Source organism: Parasteatoda tepidariorum, chromosome 4 (genome assembly GCF_982258835.1).
Source record: "Parasteatoda tepidariorum strain Cologne lab strain chromosome 4, Ptep-v5.0, whole genome shotgun sequence".
In the NCBI taxonomy this organism is placed as follows: domain Eukaryota; kingdom Metazoa; phylum Arthropoda; class Arachnida; order Araneae; family Theridiidae; genus Parasteatoda; species Parasteatoda tepidariorum.
The window spans coordinates 81,607,368-81,622,369 of NC_141758.1; the positions used below are offsets into that span (position 1 = coordinate 81,607,368).

Here is a 15,002-nt window from a genome sequence, read left to right on the forward strand (position 1 = left end):
CTTGGGAGTATTCATTCCATGCAGTTAAACTCGTTTATTGTGAGCTTTCATTAATAAAGTCTCATGAAAAAGATTTTAATGAGATAGTATATCAGTCTTACCAAAGTTTGTAGCTTGCATAACTTGGATTCACCAATGAAAATTTCATTTTGTGAGAATCATGCTAATAAAGTTCTTTAAAATAGTATCTGACTGTTCCACATCCGTTGTGCCTTGAAATATAATAGATGGGTGACAATCAAGGAATAAGAGATTGTGAGAGTCATTAGAATGACTAACAACTCTATGCAAACCTTTGAATGTATTCTATTGCTTTTGTGTTTGCTGTTATTTTCTTGACTGAATGTTTGTAAATCAGTTGTCCAGTCTGTTATTCATTTTTAATGTTGCATTAATTTTATGATGTAAAATCCCGATTTTAATTGTTTGATTTAAATCCTTGATGCACTATATAAAGTATTTCAGTGATCAATTTACTTTATTGAATTTACTTGAACAAGTTGGTCATTTAAAATATCTATAAATGTTTATAAAGAATTGTATGCAGATAAGTATACACGTAACAAAATGGTAATAGTAACAAGATGTGATTCCACATCCATTCCATTTAATACCTTTCTGTTTTTTTTAATTATAATAGACAAGTTTTTAGGAATTGACATGAAAGGATTTATTTCACAAATTAAAATGAATAAAAGCAATGCTTTAAACTTTTAGTTATGTCAAATATTTCTGTTTAAAAATTGCTTTTTCTTGCTTAGTTGCTCTTTTATTTAATCTCTTAAAATTATTAACAATATTATGTATATTTATAAATTGACTGAAAATGTATTGCAGCAACCTGAAGCTGCTGCGGTGGATGCTCCAGCTCCTGCCGAGGGAGATGCTCAAGATGGATTTCAAGGTGGAGCTTTGGCAGCTGCCCACCAGGCACTCTTCCAACCTGTCAGTCCTTCTGGCTTTCAACCATACAAGAGACCTAGGTTTTTGCCATTCAAGGTTTAAAAAATTTTCTTACTAATATTTAGTGTCTTATAGGGTGACAATTATTGAAATGTGTGAAATAAAACTTAAATTATTTAAAAACTATTGAGTGCACAAACTTTATTCAGTATGTAAACATCATACAACTATTCGGATTTAGGTTATGACATCTTCGATATGCCTTCGAGCATTGACTATAATGTAGCAAAGACAATAGCAAAATTTTGCATGAATCGCTCGAGTATTGGAACATCGATGCTGTCAATGATCTCCTGAATTGCAGTTTTCAGCTCAGCAATGGTTTTGGGGTTATTTCTGTATACATTGTCTTTAGTACCACAAAAACAAGACATATGTGTTCAAGTCTGGAGAATATGGCGACCCACTGAGTCCTATTCTAGCTACCTCTAGGTTACCCAGGGCCAAAATACGGTCTTCAAAGTGCTCCTCCAACGCATCAAACACTTTCTTGGTCTGACTGGGTCGAGCTGTGTCTCATACGAACCACGTCTCATCAAAAACAGGGGGCCGTTTTTATTTCATAAAGTTCAATAATTGTCACCCTGTCCTTTTTGGAAAATAGATTTTAAAATATTCATTTTGGCTTAACTTGTTATGTTGATGGATGTATAGTCTGTCTTCAGGAAGAACTCGCCATTCGTCTAGAGCAGGGGTCTCCAAACTACGGCCCAAGGGCCACATCCGGCCCGCGGAGAGCTAGCATACTTGAAAACTCCTTTTAGAGAACATATTTTTTATAGAAAATTAAATTTAGTTTACTGAAGTGCTCTAATTTTATGAACTAATTTTATGAAAAATTTAACTTCAGTATATAATAACTAACAAATTATTGAAATGAATCCAACTAATATTTTATACATTTTAAATAAAAACATAACTTATAAGAAGCATAATGACATATGAAATACTAATGAGATTTATGTAATTGAGATTTTCCACTGACAATAGTTTGTAGTTGTGGACTAATTTTACTTGTACCAATTATTAAAAGAGATTTAAGATGCTCATCAGTTAATTTAGATCTGTAAACATTTTTTGTGTACTTCATTTTGGAGAAGGTCTTCTCACACAAATAACAGAAAACAGCCCACGAGCAAATTTATGCAAATTATCAAATTGTGTCAGTGGAAGACTCTTATAAAATTCCAACAAAGATGAGTTTTGATATTTGTTCTTAATTATATCACTGCACTGTAGATCAATCATTTCCATTTGAAGTTCCGGGGCTAGGGTTTCAATGTCAGTATCAAAAGGATTTTGAAAAATCTTAATTTGATTCGCAATGGCATCAAAGTCCGAGAAACGAGTATCCAAAATTTATTTTCAAAGCACTCAAAGTTTCGATTGCAAAATCGATAGGAAACTCAGTCTCAGTGGTGTGGCTGAATATTTCACATGTTTTAAAATGTGAAAAACATTTACTTCGTAGTTGTGATTGAAACAGTATCAATTTTTTCCGGAATGATTTGATATTAGTGTATAAATCAGGAAGATGCTGGTTTTCTCCTTGCAAACTTCCACAGCCATGCGCTGTTTTGTAATTCAGTAAGAGGACGATGCTTTTCATTCAAAAAAATTTCGATCACTGCTCGAAGTTCAAAAAAGCGCTGAAGGACTTTCCCACAACTAAGCCAACGTACGGCAGTATGATAAGGTAAGTCATTTTCTCCAATCTCTGCAATAAATTGTCGGTGATTCAGCCCAAAAGATCTGATAAAATTAACAGTTGATATGACTGGCTTCAGAACTTCAGACATATTCAAACATTTTCCGCACAAAGACTGTTGATGAATGATACAATGTAAGACTAATGGTTTTGAACCACCGTCATTTTCTACAGCCTTTGACACAAGAGCGACCACTCCTTTATCTTTCCCACTCATGTTTTTGCCTTCATCAGTTGTAATACATTTCAAGTTTTTCCATCGAAGGTTCTTTTGATTAATGGCCATTTCAACTCCTTTAAAAATATCTGTACCAGTAGTTGTGCCATGAATACTATACATATCAAGAAGTTCTTCATGCGCTTCATAGCTTTTATCTACTCGAATATAAATCAACACCTAAGCAGTATCTGACACATCCGTTGACTCATCCAAGGCCTAGGAAAACCACTCAACATGTCCATTTTTGTCGAACAGTTGAGAGGATATATTTTCAGCGCTGTTTTCTACCCTTCGAGCCACAGTGTTTGCTGACATACTGACAGTTTTTAATAAATTTACCTTTTCAGGGCACATTTCTTCGGCTACTGCAATTATGCATTCTTTGATCATTTCTCCATCGGTGAATGGTTTTCCACGTTTTGCAATTTCAAGAGCCACACGAAAGCTGGCACGAGTTGCAGCCTCTTGTTCAATTTTGAGTTTTGTAAATGAAGATTGCTGCGATTTCAATCCGCGCTTCATAGCTTTGAATTTTTCTGTCCACAAACTTCCTGTATATTTTGAGTAATTTTGAAAATGTTTTGTATCATAATGACGTTTAATGTTATATTCTTTGAGAACGGCTATGCTTTCATTGCAAATCAAACATAGCGCCTTGTTACTGGACTCAATTACGAAATGCTGAATGTTCCACTGATCTTTGAATTTTCTGCATTCACTATCACTTTTTCGCTTCTTTTCCATACTACTAAATCACACACAAAAGCAACAATTCAAATCAAAATACTGTTACAAAGATGTCTTAAACTTAAACACGCACAAACACGTTTTAAGGAGGTACGCACTATTTTATTCCACAACAGTGTCATAGGAACTGACTTGTGGTTGCGCCACTAGTCTTCTTATATATTCCAATTACTGCCATCTAGAAGTGAGTGGAAGACACCAGAACTTTCTCGAACCAACGAGATTATTCTGTATGTGCTATTAGCACCATCTGTTAGCGATAGAAGGTACTACCTATTTCCGCTTGTGTCCACCAGATGTCGTGTCACGTTGCTCCTCATGGCTCGTACTCTGCGACTAATCTAGAAATTGCAGATAATGACAGGAAAATTAATAATATGCAGTGTTGCCGTTTTGCGGACTTTAGTCCGATTTGCAGCCTTTTTTAAATGTTTCGGACTTTTTTTTTTCATCAGTGGACTATTTCACTTTTTACCACCGGCAACAATGATAATATGGTTTTGGCCCTCGGAACTTACTGGAGTAATCAGTATGGCCCTAAGGCTGGAAAGTTTGGAGACCCCTGGTCTAGAGCAGTGGCAGGAACAATGATTACGAGGTTTAATTATTTCTAGTAGGGGTGTTAGGTCAGTATTTAAGACATGTTTTGGTTCAGGTCGGCATAAGAAAGGGTGTCTGGGAAGATAGATCTTTGAATTACGCCATTTCTTGTTCCTATAATGTAGACGGACTTTGTGGTATGATGAGTTTTTCCCATTGACAAACCATAGTTGTGTGTCGTAGGTGTCTAGTTTTTGAGGGGATGAAATTAAAATATGCAGTCATAATAGTTTCTTAATTTCACCCATAAGAAAAAAAAATTTAAATCTATGATGTTTTACAAAAATTTTCTTTATTTGTCTGAAATATTAAAGGGGACTTTAAGAGATTTCTATTTATTGAGGGTAACAGATACTCACTATCCTTCCTCCAGCAATCCCCATAAGTGTAGTTAAAACAATTATGGCATGAACTACAGCAGTCAGTAACATATTATTTAAATACATGTTTCTGAGCACATTTTTATATAGTTTTTTCAATGAGTAAAATATTTTAGCATAAGTTACTAATTAAATTGATTTTATAATTTTCCAGCACTTATAAAGCAATGAATACATTATGCTTTACTCATTACTAATTAAAATTTAAATTAGATTTCAAAAATGATTTGCTTTATTTTCTATTAACACTAACAGTGAATTATTTGAAATGCCTTCAACGCTGAACATTTGTTGTGTCCAAAAAACTTGTTTTTAGAGCAAAAGTGTAATAAAGCATAAACTTAAATAATAAGTTTAGGCAAAAAATATGTAAGTTCGTCATAAATAATATTTTGTATAAAAATGCTCCATGTCAACAAAAATGTAAAAAAAAAAATTTTTTTTTTAATGTTTTAAAACTGTGAATAACTGATATCTATGTAGATAACTGATATAAATATTTTAAAACTGATATATATGACAGTAGATAAGGAATTGAAGATATAAATTTTTTTTTGAAATTTTTTTTTGAAGATATGAATTTTTTTTTTTTGATTGAAATAGAAATGAGATCTACAAACTAGTTTGAGTTGAAGACTCTTGCCTTATGCTTAAATTTGAAAAACTTCTTAAATCTAATCATGCTTTTTGATTTCTTGTTTAAATTTGTCATTATAATTTAGAAATTGTAATTAAGTCTTGGCCTTTATTAATTAAAAGAATGAATGAAGAAAAATAAGGTAGTTTGTTATTAAAAGACTAATCAAATCCTAAATTTAAAAATTTCTCTATAAAAAAAAATTGTTCCTTAATATTTGAAACATTATTTATACTGTGTTGTGGGAATTACATAGATTGAGTAGAATGAATGTCTGGATTTCAGTTGGTCTATCGTAACTTATTCAGAAATTCCTGGAAGGCATTATTCAATAATTTTTTATTGTCTCTTCACAGCTTATCTTTAAAATTGACTTCATCTTTTTCTGTTTCTCTTGTAGAGAATTTAAAGACTGATAATTTTTCTTTTTGTTACAGATTATTTGTTTGATTATGTTCATATGCATTAGTTTAACAGTGGGAAGCTTAATCATGATTACTGTGCCAGGTTTGTTTTTCATATAAATGTTTTATTGATTTTCTTCCTTTTAATTTCTTCAGTACAAAGTATGACATTTTAAAATTGCATTTTATCATAATTAATATCGTTATACTTTAAACTTTTTAACTACCTTTAATGTACACTAAATTTAAATATACACATCAAAACAAAATTGATCTTTTGCAACATTTTGCATTTTTTTCTGTTGAAAACTTTTAATATTTTAAAATCTTACTATTGTATTTCTTTTTTTCTATTATACTTGGTATAATGTAGTTTTTGTTCGTACAGTTTCTTTTTATTTGTTTGCCAATAAAAATATTTAATCTTAAAAAAGGGTTTTGAAAATGTGCTGTAATTATTGATTACTTGTAATTAAATTTAAGCTAATGATTATTCTTATTTTAAAGTCATTTCTGCAAATATTTTTCAGTATGTACTTATTTTACTTATGAGCCCTATTTTTTCGAATTCGGCCATTACAGATCAAGGTTTGATCCTGAAAGTGCCCAAGTATACTTTTATAATTACTTTTAAATATTTGTATTTATTTAAAAGCAAACATATATCAGTCATGCTTTTTTCAATTGTAGCTAAAATTTTTTTTTTTTTGAAACGTTCTTTAATCTTCTGATCTAATATAATTGTTCTTTAGTGTACGTTGGAAGAAAACTGATGTCATTATGGCTTGGTAGCACCAAAGTACATGAATTATATACTATTGGGTGTGGACTTTATGTATGCTGGATTATTTTGCGTGTATGCACACTACTGTGGAGCTGGATCCCTAGGGGGTGGAACACCGTTTCTGCCAAACTAAAGGAATGGATTCTCATAGTGAGTAATTGCTATTATTTTTTTTAAGTATAAAAATAATGTGTTATTTTATTGATACCATATTAGTGTTGTATTGATTTACATATGGTTTGAAATAGATAATTAGAATGATAATAACAAAAGCTTATATTTCTATTTTTTTATAACTATCCAATATGAGTATCATTTTTTAAATTGAGGTAAGAAAATATTAAAGAAATATGCATATATTAACTACATAGTTTGAAAGAACTTATGAATGTGTTCAACGTTTAAAATTCATTTTTCTGTATTGCACATTAGCTGACTTATTTGAAACTTTTAATAACTGTATAGTTCTAATATAATATATATTTATTATATTATATTTATTAAAAATTTATCCTTGATTCAATTCAGTAGCTATTCTAATAATTTTTTTACATTGTATATAAGTCTTTTTGGTTCAGTAATATCATTAAATTTTTTCTGCATAATTTCTGTTTTTAAAGCTATCTATTGCGCTATTATTTTACATAACTTTTGTTTATGAAGCGAAGTTTTAATTGTTTATCAGGCTTAGACAAATTGTTTTGCTATAAAAATGTAACTATTTTTGTAAACTCCAAGAATTTTGTTTGGTTGAAAGGCATTTAGTTAATATTAATTGATCACTTTAATAAATTATTAGTTTATTATTTTTGAAGACGATAAGTTTTTTTATGCTGTATTTTGAAATTCTAATTGCAATTGTAAATTTTAGGCTGTAAAAATGATTTGTGCGATGAGTGTGCTTCTGGGTTTTATTCCAGTGTTGTTTGGACTCTTATTAGATCTTGTACTCACTGTTCCTGCTAGAGTATCTCTTCACCACACTCCTTTAATCTCACTTTGGCAGGTAAACTGATGTGCATAATGTTTAAATGTGAAGAAATTGTTAATTCCTTTCAGTTTGTTAACAAAACCTTTTATTGTTTCTAGGATTGGGCCATAGGTGTGCTGCTCACTAAAACCTTTTGTGCGGTTGTACTTGTTGGACCCAATTGGTGGATTAAGAGAGTCATCGAGCAGGTAATTAAATTTTTTTGTTACAAAATTAAGAATCTCCAAACTTTTTTGACCATGCATGAGGAAAATTTTCTATTGTACCCGCTCACAGTATCTATACATAACATATAAAAAGCTTTAACAAATCTTTTTGTGTTATTTCTTTATCATTTATTACTCACATCTGGCATTTTAGTTCCAAATTTTGATTAAAGAATGCTAAAATTAACATTTTAAGTTTTTCCCATAACCAAGCGTGAGAGCCGGGGAGATTCCTTGACCTATTTTTTGAAGGAGTTAAAAGAAATAATTCCTTTTTTGCATGTGATTTAAGAGATCGTCGGGATAAGTTTGCAAGATTTTCCCTAACGTTTATACTGAAATGTTTCTATTTTTATTGAATTATTCTATGATACTAAAATGATAATACAGGGTGCGTAGCGTTTGTAAAAATTACTTAAAGGTGCTTTTTTGGGGATTCCGTTTTTAAAAGCTTTTAAAGGTGCTTTTTTCAGCTGGTGTTTTTAAAAAGTGCTTTTTTTTCCACAAATAATTTTTTTTTCCTTCAGTGATATCTGGCGGATCCCCTGCATTTCACGAAAAATGGGGTGTTTGCTACGTAATCATTCACGCGGACTTCATGTCGTACCCACGTTATGACTTGCGCATGCGCGCACACTCGAAACTGAAACCCGAGTGCTCCAATTTGGATAGAGTCAGATCCTTATTAAATGTTTTTCTTTTTAATTTATTTTAATTTTATTCTTGTTTATTTTATTTTACTTCTAACACTTTTTTGACGTAGGGGGTAAGGGTACTTTTGTTCTGAGTTCAGGGTCAAGTTGAATTCACTCGAAGATGTGGAAAAGTACTGATTGTTTTGATTTACGTCCGTTTCTTTTTGGGTTTTTTTTAACGCTAAAACTCTTTATAAGAAGTTTTTGTTTTTCAATAATATCATTGATTGAATATAAATTTTTTGAGTGCTTGAAAATTTTTATAAAGTGCTTGAAAAGTTTTTAAAAAGTGCTTATTTTTGACTCAAAGATTTGGCCACGCACCCTGTAATATGTGATAATAAATGATAATTATATTATACTATGATTATAAAAATAACTGTTTCGTTTTTATATCTTCATGCCTGCTCTGTTTCCCTTTTTTGGCACACTGCCTTGATATATATATTCCAAAAAATGTTGGAATTATTGATAACTTATGCTGAATTGTACTAACACTACTTCGTATTGAACACTACTTCGTATTGTATGAATGCTAAGACAGTTTTGATATTGCTTGTTTTTGTCATCTTAATCATCTTTTGTCATCTTTGTCTTAGAAGGCTTTCTGGGGCTTCATGTGCTTAGGCATGTTTGTTTCGTTAAACATGTCATTGAATCATCTTTAAATATTCAGGATCATTTTGTTTGGTAAATGTTTGAATTGTTGCTAAAATGTCTTGCTATCTTCCTGCACAAACTTTGCTGTCATCGAATAAAATTGATTTTTTCAAAGAAATAAACAAAAGAGAAAAACTAGTTGCTTATTTTAAATGAAGCAGTTTGTATACATGGAATTGATTAATTACCGGAGAATTTCAAAACTCTAATTTAATGGAAACAACAGGATTGAATTTGTTGCTGTAATGCAGACACCAGGTAAAATTTGTTGGCCCAAGTTTTGTTTTTCAGTTATATTTTTTTGCTTGCAAGAGGAAATTAGGTATTTCAAAAGGAATCTCTGGAATTTCTGCATACTCCTCTTTCCTGAACCTGAGTTGAAAATACAAGATGCCTGTTAGCATGGACATGTACTAAGGAAAAATTATATGATATGACCCCCGATTTTACAAAGTGTAAATAATGTGTTTATGTAAAAGTTCTCAGAGAAGAGGGGAGAGACTAGTGTGATTTCTTTCAAAAGGAAAGTCTGCACTTAAAATTAAACTAAAGATAAAGTGAAATTAGAGACTCTAGACTTATTGGTGCTAAATATGTTTTTGTGATTCTTTCATAAGTTAGTTTGGTCTTTTGAAAAAAGTTATTATTTTTTAAGGAACTTAGTTTCATCTTGTGATCTTGTTACACAGATTACTATTTTCGTGTCTTATTTTATATTCTATTTTGATATTATGTGCTCAATTTTTTTTCAAAATTTATTCTATTTCATTTAAAAGCATTAAGAAGATGTGTATATCCTTAACTTTCTTTTAAATTAAACTCTGATATCATGGAAATTTTTGCAGATAAAATTTTTGTATTGTGGACTTTTTTGACTGTTGCCTATTTAATTGAGCTTTGCAATGATATGCATGATAATACATAGTGCAAATAATTAGATGCAAGTACCATAACTGGTTTTTGTAATCTAATTATTTATACTATTAATGGTCATACAGTGCAAGTACCGTAACCGGTATTTAAATATTAGTCATTTGTCTAACAAGTAAACATTGGTCCTTTTTTTAAATTGTTAAAATCATAGTGATATTTTGATTTTTTTTATTGATATTTGGAAAATTTCATTAAGTGGAAATTATATAAAATAATAATCTTTTTTTAGCTTGAAAAATGTCATTTATATATATTTCTATAAATTGTTTGCTCATTTGTATAAGTGTTGAACTATGTTAATATTTAAAATTATTCAAATGAATCCTTATGTTACTGAGGAAAAAAATCCTTCAATTATAGGTTATTATTTTTGCTGCAAAACTTTTTTTTTTGTTCATCTTTCTAATCTTTATTTTGAAATGTTTATTAAGTTTTATATAAATATCAAGAAGTCAATACTTTGTGTTTGTGTTACTGTTAAGAAAAACTCAGACCTTACATTCTTAATCAGATACCAGCATTGTTTAATTTTAACTAAAGTATTCTATAAATAAAATGCTTTGTAATAAAATTATCACTACTTTCTGTTTTATTTTATAAATTGTAATTCATTTTAAATTTTAACTATTGTAACTTATAAATGGATCTGGTTATGAAATGAAATTTTTAAAAAAGCCAATAATTTGGATTGTTTTTATTCTATTTAGGTATACCTCGGAGGTATTCGTAATATCAACCTACGTTTAATTTTCACCGAACTTGCTTTACCAGTTATAATGGTTTTGGGTCTCTCCCTTGCCTTGCCTTACATAGCAGCATGCAGTATCATTCCAATGTTCAGTATGTATTAAGTCATTTCACTTTTATTTCTTTCATTTATGAAATTTCTTTTACCCTATAAAACATGTAAAGTTACACAACGAAAAAAAAATTTGAATTATTTTCTTAATATGTAGTTACTAAGAGTTACTTGAAGAGAACTAAGTAGATTTAAGTGACATTTTGAAGAGATAGAGTAAATCAGTTTTTAAGTTAATGTTTTGACTATAGGTTTTGGGTTGTCTCTACTTCCCATCTGGGTATAAAAAATTTTAAAAAAATCAATTGTATAGTTTTTATTCGGATTTTTTTTCCTTTTTTAAGAATAAGATTTTTTTCTTTTGTGCCTAAATTTCAATTTTTATTTAAAAAAAATTTTTTTGTTTAAATGAATGTTTGCTTCATAGAAAAATAATAATTCAATAAATAAAAAAAAAATTTGTTTCATTGTAGTACCATCTTTTCCCATGGATATTAATTAAAGATTTCTTACTATTTCCTTCTGTGACCAAAAAGCATATTATTTAGATTATAGAAATATGCTGTTTTTGTTAGTTTGTTTTTATTGTTTTTTAAATTCAATATATATATATATATATATATATATATATATATATATATATATATATATATATATATATATATATATATATATATATATATTTCAAATTATAGTTTCATTTTCTTGTTAAAATAAAGCCAGTATACTCTTTGGCTAACGTTATTCACAAGTACTGTTTATTTAATGATATTCATTTTAGTCATTTAATTTAGTCTAAAAATATACATATGATGTAAAAAACTAATTTTACTTCAATTCTGAAATCATAAATTCAATTTTGTTACCTGAGATTAACAAAAAATCTATCATCAACAATCAAAATTGCATTAGTTTTCTGTTACTGAATAATAAAATCATGCATTAAGTTTGAAAGGTAGGGTTTTATATATTAAAATCAAATAAATAACAATTGATACTTATTAAAGGGCAGATTAATTCACGCCTCAAAAGAATCCAATTTAAGCATAGGTTTCACATGTTTTTTTTGTTTGTTTTTTTAAGTTGGTGTTTTTTAAGGGTTGGCATGATTTAATTCACACAAATGTTTCAAAAGTGTTGCTTAATACTTTCTTCCTCTTTCGTCATTTATAACAAACAAGTTTCTAGGAGTTGATCTGAAGTATTTTTTTCAGAAATTAAAAAGAATAAAAGCAATATTTAAAAGCTTTAGTCATATCTTAAATACCTCCATTTAAATATTTTTTTTTTAATACTTAGCTGTTCTTATAATTATTGATTGAAATTTGGTTTCTTTATTTTACAGCCTCCAGTTTTGAGCTTCAAAATTTTGTTTACCGAAGGATATATCCTGCAGTTTTAGCGCTTTGTCTTACTTTAGCTGGCATAATTTTTCAAGTGCGACAATTTTTCCGGCTCTATGAGCACATTAAAAATGACAAGTAAGTACCCATTTTTTACAATGCCAGATAATTTATCTTTTGATTCTGCCAAATATAGTAAACGTATAAGTTTGGCTGGTGATTCACAATTTTTTCCTACCTGAAAATTGTTAAGATACCTTATCAAATCAATTCAAAGGCGAACCCCATACTTTAAAATAAATTGAAACTTTAAGAGGCTTAGGTCTATTACATACTATTTAAATGGAATGAACATCATGGTTTATTCTGTTTTACACGTATTTATAAGTGTATAAGTAAAATAAAATATATAATTCTAGTAGGTGACCTTAATGCTGTTGGGTGACTATAAAACTGCTTTTGCATTTCTCTCATATTACTTCACTTGCTCATTGAATACTTCTGTATTTTAATCTTATTTTGTATGAGTGGTGTTACTCTAATTAAAATAAAATTATACAAATTAGGGACATATACATCGTCTAAAACCTTATATTCAATGGCATTTCATTCAATTTATACATACAACCATTTTATTTTCATGCATTTTAATAATACTCGGAATGTAAAATTTGAAACAATTCATAGAATTTTTTTATATATGCACAATAATAAATTTAAATATTTTAAATACCTAAGTACCTAATTAAAATTAAAATAATATTTATATAAACTGTTTGCTTGTAACCTTATGATAGTGATTGATATAAATTGAGAGAATTATAAGTTAAAAATTTATAACTCTTAATCATCAGTGATAAAGATAATTTTATGACTGTTCAAGAATGATATTATAGTTTTCAGGTCTTTGATGCTTGTGCAAAAAAGAATGCTCTACAATACACATTTATATGCATTATATGATATAGATTGTTACCACACAATCTCTAATGTATAATGAAGAAAAAATAGGTTTATCATAGTTCATGAAAGGAACTCATTATGAGGCATAAATTAAGATGCTGTTGCATTATTACATATTCCCTTGAAGTTATTTATAAAAGAAGACTTAAATTAAATTATTTATGAAGCACATTTTTATGCCTTTAGAACTTTTTATTTTCACCTTGATCACTCTCTTAATTTTGGCATTTTGTTCTAACTTTGCAAATTAATATATTGTGTTATTTAAATAAGGTGTCATCCAAATCCAAAATATTGTTTGGGAAGATCAATATTTTGTGAATCACATGAAAACATCCTACGTACCACAAATATTTTGTAGACCAGAAGTTTAGAGTCAGGGATTTAAGCAATAAGTTTCAGAAAAGTTTGTTCACTTTTGATTTGCAGTTTAACATCCATTTTTTATATTTTTCAGATATTTAGTAGGCAAAAGATTGGTAAATTATGAACATCGAAGACTTGCTAATGTGGCTCCAACCCCAACAGATAGCACAACATCTAACTCTTGAAATTAGAACTACTCCATCTAAATATTTCAATTCAATTGAAGATTGTGTCAAAACTGTGATTTGCACTTTTCTGAAGAAAAAAAAAACATCTCGTAGAGTTCACTCAGCCTCTGATGTCAAAATTCTGAGAGTAAAACTTGCAATATTGATACATGACACAAGTTTTAGTGCTAACTCCTTTAGCTTAAAGAAAAGTGTGTTGAATAAATATGTATATCGGCAATATTTTAAGTTATTTTTATGATATTTAAGAATGGTTGCTTTCATTATATTCTTATCTTTTATTCAAAATTTCTTCAAAAATGTGAGAATGAATGAAGTCTCTTATAAAGAATAAATTTCATTTAACAATTGGTGTTAATATTGTTTTTAAGCAAATGCAACCACTATAATACGTGTAAATATGTTTTTGGTTAGGCTCTGTATGTATATGTTTCAATGAAATCATTTATTTTATTTCCTCAGTTGTAAATGTTTGGTGTTAATATATATTATATTTCCCTTATTGTGAACAAGAATAAGCAAGTGACATCATGTAAATGTCATGAAATGTGATAATTGAACTTTACTATTCTCAAGCTGTTATGCATAGTATATGAGAATTATCTTTTTATAATTTTTATGCATAAGAAAAACCTAAAATAAAAGTAATCACAATAAATAGATAGCCAGAGTTGGCAAGATTAAAGACATTATGGATCTAGCTAATCTGTCCTAAATCCATATGTCCAACTGTCCAAAACCATTCTTCAAATTGTCTAAAACACTTGTTCAATAGCTAGATTTCTTCAAGTTTCATTAATAAACAAATCTTAAAATTTTAAAATTTTTTTATAATTTTTGAAACCAATAAATATAAATGTATAAAAATGGTTGCTATAAAATAATAACCAGGCTAGGCAAGGTTAAAGCAAACTATGGTCACCAATATGATTTTGGCAATCCTGCCCTAAGCTTTCTTAAACTGTCCAAAACATTCTGCCAAGTGTCCAAAATACTTTCATTAGTAGCTAGAGTACTAAAAGTTTCATTTAAGCAAAAAAAATTTAAAGTTAAAAAATGGCCTATAAATTAAAAAACAAAAATTTACTTACTAAAAACAATGGAATTATAACCATTTGCCTTTCTGTCTAAAAGTAAATATTCTGTCTTAAAAGTAAATACTGCCTAAAAAGTAAATATTGTTAATGTAAACAATTATAAAATTAAGGAATTTGCAAAAAACTATTACTTAAACTGGTGTTACTAATTGGGACTGTGTATGTATATATATATATATATATATATATATATATATATATATATATATATATATATATATATATATATATATATATATATATATATATACAAAGTTTAATAGATATTATTTTTTATATATCTATTTAATTACGCATTTTATAATCTTTTTATCTAAT

The 15,002-nt window shown here is 28.7% G+C and overlaps 1 protein-coding gene across 2 annotated transcripts in view; it reads left to right on the top strand.

Annotated features, from left to right (window-relative positions):
* The window catches only part of LOC107439962 (E3 ubiquitin-protein ligase MARCHF6), a 38,252-nt gene extending 23,583 nt beyond the window's left edge, over window positions 1-14,669 (top strand). For both annotated transcript variants that reach the window (XM_043052706.3, XM_043052707.3), the window contains exons 16-23: window positions 838-999; window positions 5,693-5,762; window positions 6,412-6,593; window positions 7,315-7,449; window positions 7,533-7,622; window positions 10,636-10,768; window positions 12,073-12,208; window positions 13,491-14,669. In XM_043052706.3, the coding sequence (XP_042908640.1) occupies window positions 838-999; window positions 5,693-5,762; window positions 6,412-6,593; window positions 7,315-7,449; window positions 7,533-7,622; window positions 10,636-10,768; window positions 12,073-12,208; window positions 13,491-13,584 (1,002 nt within the window). In that variant the 3' untranslated portion in view covers window positions 13,585-14,669. The remainder of the gene's footprint in view (window positions 1-837; window positions 1,000-5,692; window positions 5,763-6,411; window positions 6,594-7,314; window positions 7,450-7,532; window positions 7,623-10,635; window positions 10,769-12,072; window positions 12,209-13,490) is intronic.
* Window positions 14,670-15,002: the final 333 nt, after the last annotated feature.